At 45.8% G+C, this 3779-nt stretch overlaps 1 protein-coding gene across 1 annotated transcript in view; it reads left to right on the top strand.

The window, feature by feature from the left end:
- The first annotated feature begins 6 nt into the window (after window positions 1-6).
- Window positions 7-3779, top strand: part of Prep (prolyl endopeptidase) — a 112771-nt gene continuing 108998 nt past the window's right edge. The window contains exon 1 of the mRNA XM_004637457.2: window positions 7-81. Within this exon, the coding sequence (XP_004637514.1) occupies window positions 37-81 (45 nt within the window). The 5' untranslated portion in view covers window positions 7-36. The remainder of the gene's footprint in view (window positions 82-3779) is intronic.

Raw genomic sequence — 3779 nt, 5'->3', positions numbered from 1 at the left:
GCCCGCGTCCGCGCCGCAGCCCAGCGCGCCCCGGCCATGCTGTCCTTCCAGTACCCCGACGTGTACCGCGACGAGTCCTCCGTGAGTCCCCCGCCGCGCCCCGGCAGCGCCGCCAGCCGCGCGTCGCCCCCCAGCCCCGCGCCCGCGCCCTCTCCTCCCCTCCCCCCGCCTTTGTTTGCAGGAACCGGGCTGGGGCTCGCGTCTCCTCCCCGCCGCTGTGCCCAGGGGTGGCCCCTGCCTCGCGGCCAGCGCCGCTTGGTTGCTTCCTAAAATCAGTTGGGCTCAAGGACAGACGTGCGGTAGGCATGGGCGCTGCGAGGGAGCGAGAAGACAGCAGGTGTCACGGCTTTTTGCCCAGCGAAGCCTTTTGGCTTAAATATGGTGGTAGGAGAAAGTGTACGCTGGTATGCTTTCGTGGGTTAGTGTGAGATGATGCAAGATTGAAAAGCGAAAGCAAACTTTTACAACTTAGAAATTTGAGGTCCTTAGAGTTGAAGCTCATTCATTCGGTTTAAACCTACCTTGCCCCGGGCTGAGCGCTGGGCGCAGGGCGTTGGTTGCTGGGGGGCTGCAGAGGTGGGGACTGGAGGGGGGGCAAGGCATCGGCCCTCGGGTGGCCAAACGGGTCCGACTTTTCTTAGGAAAAGGAGTTGAGATAGAAGGAGAGGGAATGGTGTTTTTCAGAGTAAGCAAGTTTTGCTGAGTGGGAGTTAGCCATTTAAAGCTGTAGATGAGCTCCAGGTAAATGTTGAGATCTAGTGAGTGAAATCTTGGATAAACATCATTTTTGTGTGTCTAATAAATTGGCTTGGCTAAGCCAGGGATTTAGCTCAGTTGGCATAGTGCCTGCCTGCCTGCCTGGCAAATGTGAGGTCCTGAGTTTGATTCCTGGTACTCAACCCCCTCCCCCAAATTAGCTTGGCATTTTAAGAGCTGGATTGAATCCAAACACTTTAGTAATGATTCAGTACATTTCTTAGATTTCTTAAGATGGAAATATGGTAGGAGCATTTTTCAGTGTCAGTTGCAACAGGAAGTCTGTATCCTGTGCCTGGTGTATCCCACTTTGGGGTAAAGGGTGCCCAGGTGTTAAAGGACAGTAGAGATTTCCAAGTGGCCCAGAGGCATTCATAGTTTCTGAACCAGTGGCCCTCAGGTAGTCATGTTCCTCAGGAGGTTAAGCTGCTTGCTTATTTAACATTTTCCCAAACAGTCCACGAAGGGCTTCTGGTGGTGGGAAGCATTGTTTCCCTTGTGTGTGGGAGCAGAGAGCTCCTGCTGGAATGGAAGGGGATGGAGTAAGAAAGAAAAGTGGAGTGCTAGCTCTGGTTTTGTCACTCCTTGGCTGAGGACATGGGGCAACTTTCTTACCTGTTACAGGCCTTTTCTTTTTCCACTTTGCATTTGGACTTTGGAGCTGATAGGATGAACTCACTGTCGTAAGTTGTCATCACGCATGCATCCTTCGTGCCAGGCCCTTGGGCTGGTGAGACATGTGGCTATTCCTTCTGGCTTTTTGACTTTTTTGGGATAAATAAAAATTACAAAGCACTGCACTGTGGTTTGATAAGTACATTTAAAAACATTAAGTTATTTTTTAGGGGCTGGGGAGATAGCTCAGTAGAATAAGCGCCTGCCAAGTGCAGTATCCTGAGTTCAAACCCTAGAACTGAAAAAAAAAAAAAAAATCACACTCCCAGACTCCCAGTGAGTAGTCTCTACTCACTCAGCTGTGAGCCCTTCAAAAAAAAAAAAAAAAATTTTTTTTTTTTTTTTTAGATGCATTATACTTAGTTTAAACCCACTCTGGTACCATACTCCTGTAGTATAGTGCAGTTCCTTTTTGTTTAATAGTATCCAAAAGGGTTAAGTAGAGATTTTATGAAGACATGGATGAGATTACAAATCATGAATTTGGAAGGGTTTTTAATGCCCTTCAGTTTCTTCCCGTCCAGAAGCCTCATAAGGGAGGGGATGTAGTTCAGGTCCGCCCTAGCTCCTCTCCTGTAGCTCCTGAGCATTTGCACTATCCTTCAGAGCCTACACATCCATCTTTTCCTGCAGCAGGTTCTGGTTACTGATTAGTAGGTTTACCTTACACACTTGCTTAAATTGTAGCCTTTGGTTTGGAAGGGGGTTGGGTTTTTTCTCACTCGCATATGCTGGAGATCGCTGTAGCTGCCTTTCACTTGATCATTTTTCAGCCACATGCTCAGCCTGTGAGGTTAGAGCATGAAAGGTTTTTTGGTGGAATCTGCCTTTTGCCCAGAATTTGGAAATGACAGCTCTTGTTGGGCAGCGCCATTGAGCCTTCTTAGTGTTGACATCAGTAAAGTCAAGCCTGCTTCGGGGGGCTCGTATCTGATGGAAAGGTGCTGTGAGAACACGGAAGAGAACAGGATTGAATTCCATTAGGTGAAGGAGATGATTTGGTAATTGAGCCTGGAGATTGCAGGGTGGATAAGGGAAACCGGTCACTCCTGACTGGAAGACTTTAATAAAGCCATAATTATGCAGAAATGGTCCTTCGTGGGAGGTAGGATGCTAAGAAGGTTGTTGTGACCATACATGGGTAAAGTTGGATAGGACTGGGAAGAGGAGCATGACCAGTTGATGAGTCCTGTCTGCTTGCTCTGTGTCTGAGTCTACCCTTTCTCCTGAAAGCAGAGGGCATGTGGTTGAGTGGTACAGTTTTACATAAAATATGGCACAGGATTGAGTAATACAATGTATCAAAGTGTCTCTTAAAGCCTGTTGAAGTAAAGAATGGTTTGCACATTAAGAAGAATTAGATACTATGTGAGTGGCACTTAAGTTGTCTAGCTATATGATCCCATGCCATTTATAAGGTATGGTTTTGTAAAAGGGGAAAAAATTAGGGCAGGTTTGGCCATTGGCTCCTGGGATTGTCCTAGAGGATCTATTTCTTGTCCTGCTTAAAGGTGTCTTCTTAGTAAGTGACCCCAGTCTACTTTACTTGACAGTGCTAGGTCTAGGAAGACAGCGCTGTTTCCTAGGTTTGGGTAAACACCATTTGGGGGTCTGCAGTGAAGTCCATCTGCGGTCTTACCCCAGACTTGGCTTACTAGCTGAGATAGAGCGGGGTCTTGTCACCTTCCCACCTATTAACTCTCAGACCTTTAATTGCTTTAGCGCTCCATCTTCAGCTCCTTATCTGGAACATGAGTTGATAACCTCACAGTGATCGTAAATGAATTAAAGTGGATGAAATCTGTGGCACGATATTTAACTCAGAGTTAAGTATTGAGCCATAGATTTCACTCATAGTGCTTTCTGCATAAATAGTAAATCTCTGTCTTCCTTTATAAACCTCTCTGAATTGTATTTTGTAATCTGTAAAATAGGAATATCAACAACACTTATTATAAGGTGGTAGATACTCAATAATTATTTCTCACTTTGGGTCCAGCACTTGCCAAGACTTTTACTTAATCAATACAGCTAAATGTGATTTCTAAAGAATCTCTTCCGCTCGCCTGCGTATGGAAGAGGCCAGTTTTAAGGTATCTGGTATGTACCCGCTGTGGGCATGTGGCCCAGTCTCATGCCACCATTGCTCCTCAAAATACTGGATTGGAAGATCATTTGCAACTTTAAATTAGTCTGATTTTGTATTTTCAGGGAAAGGAAAGTTGTTATTGTAAGTCTATTTTATAACCACATCAAGGTATGTGAAGCATAACAGTGGAGAAGAACAATTTTCATTCAGTGATGGTCAGGTAACATTGAAAATTGATGATTTCATGAAGATTTTAGGT

Source organism: Octodon degus, unplaced genomic scaffold, assembly GCF_000260255.1.
Source record: "Octodon degus isolate 3935 unplaced genomic scaffold, OctDeg1.0 scaffold00090, whole genome shotgun sequence".
NCBI lineage: Eukaryota > Metazoa > Chordata > Mammalia > Rodentia > Octodontidae > Octodon > Octodon degus.
This window is presented reverse-complemented; position numbering and strand designations above follow the sequence as displayed.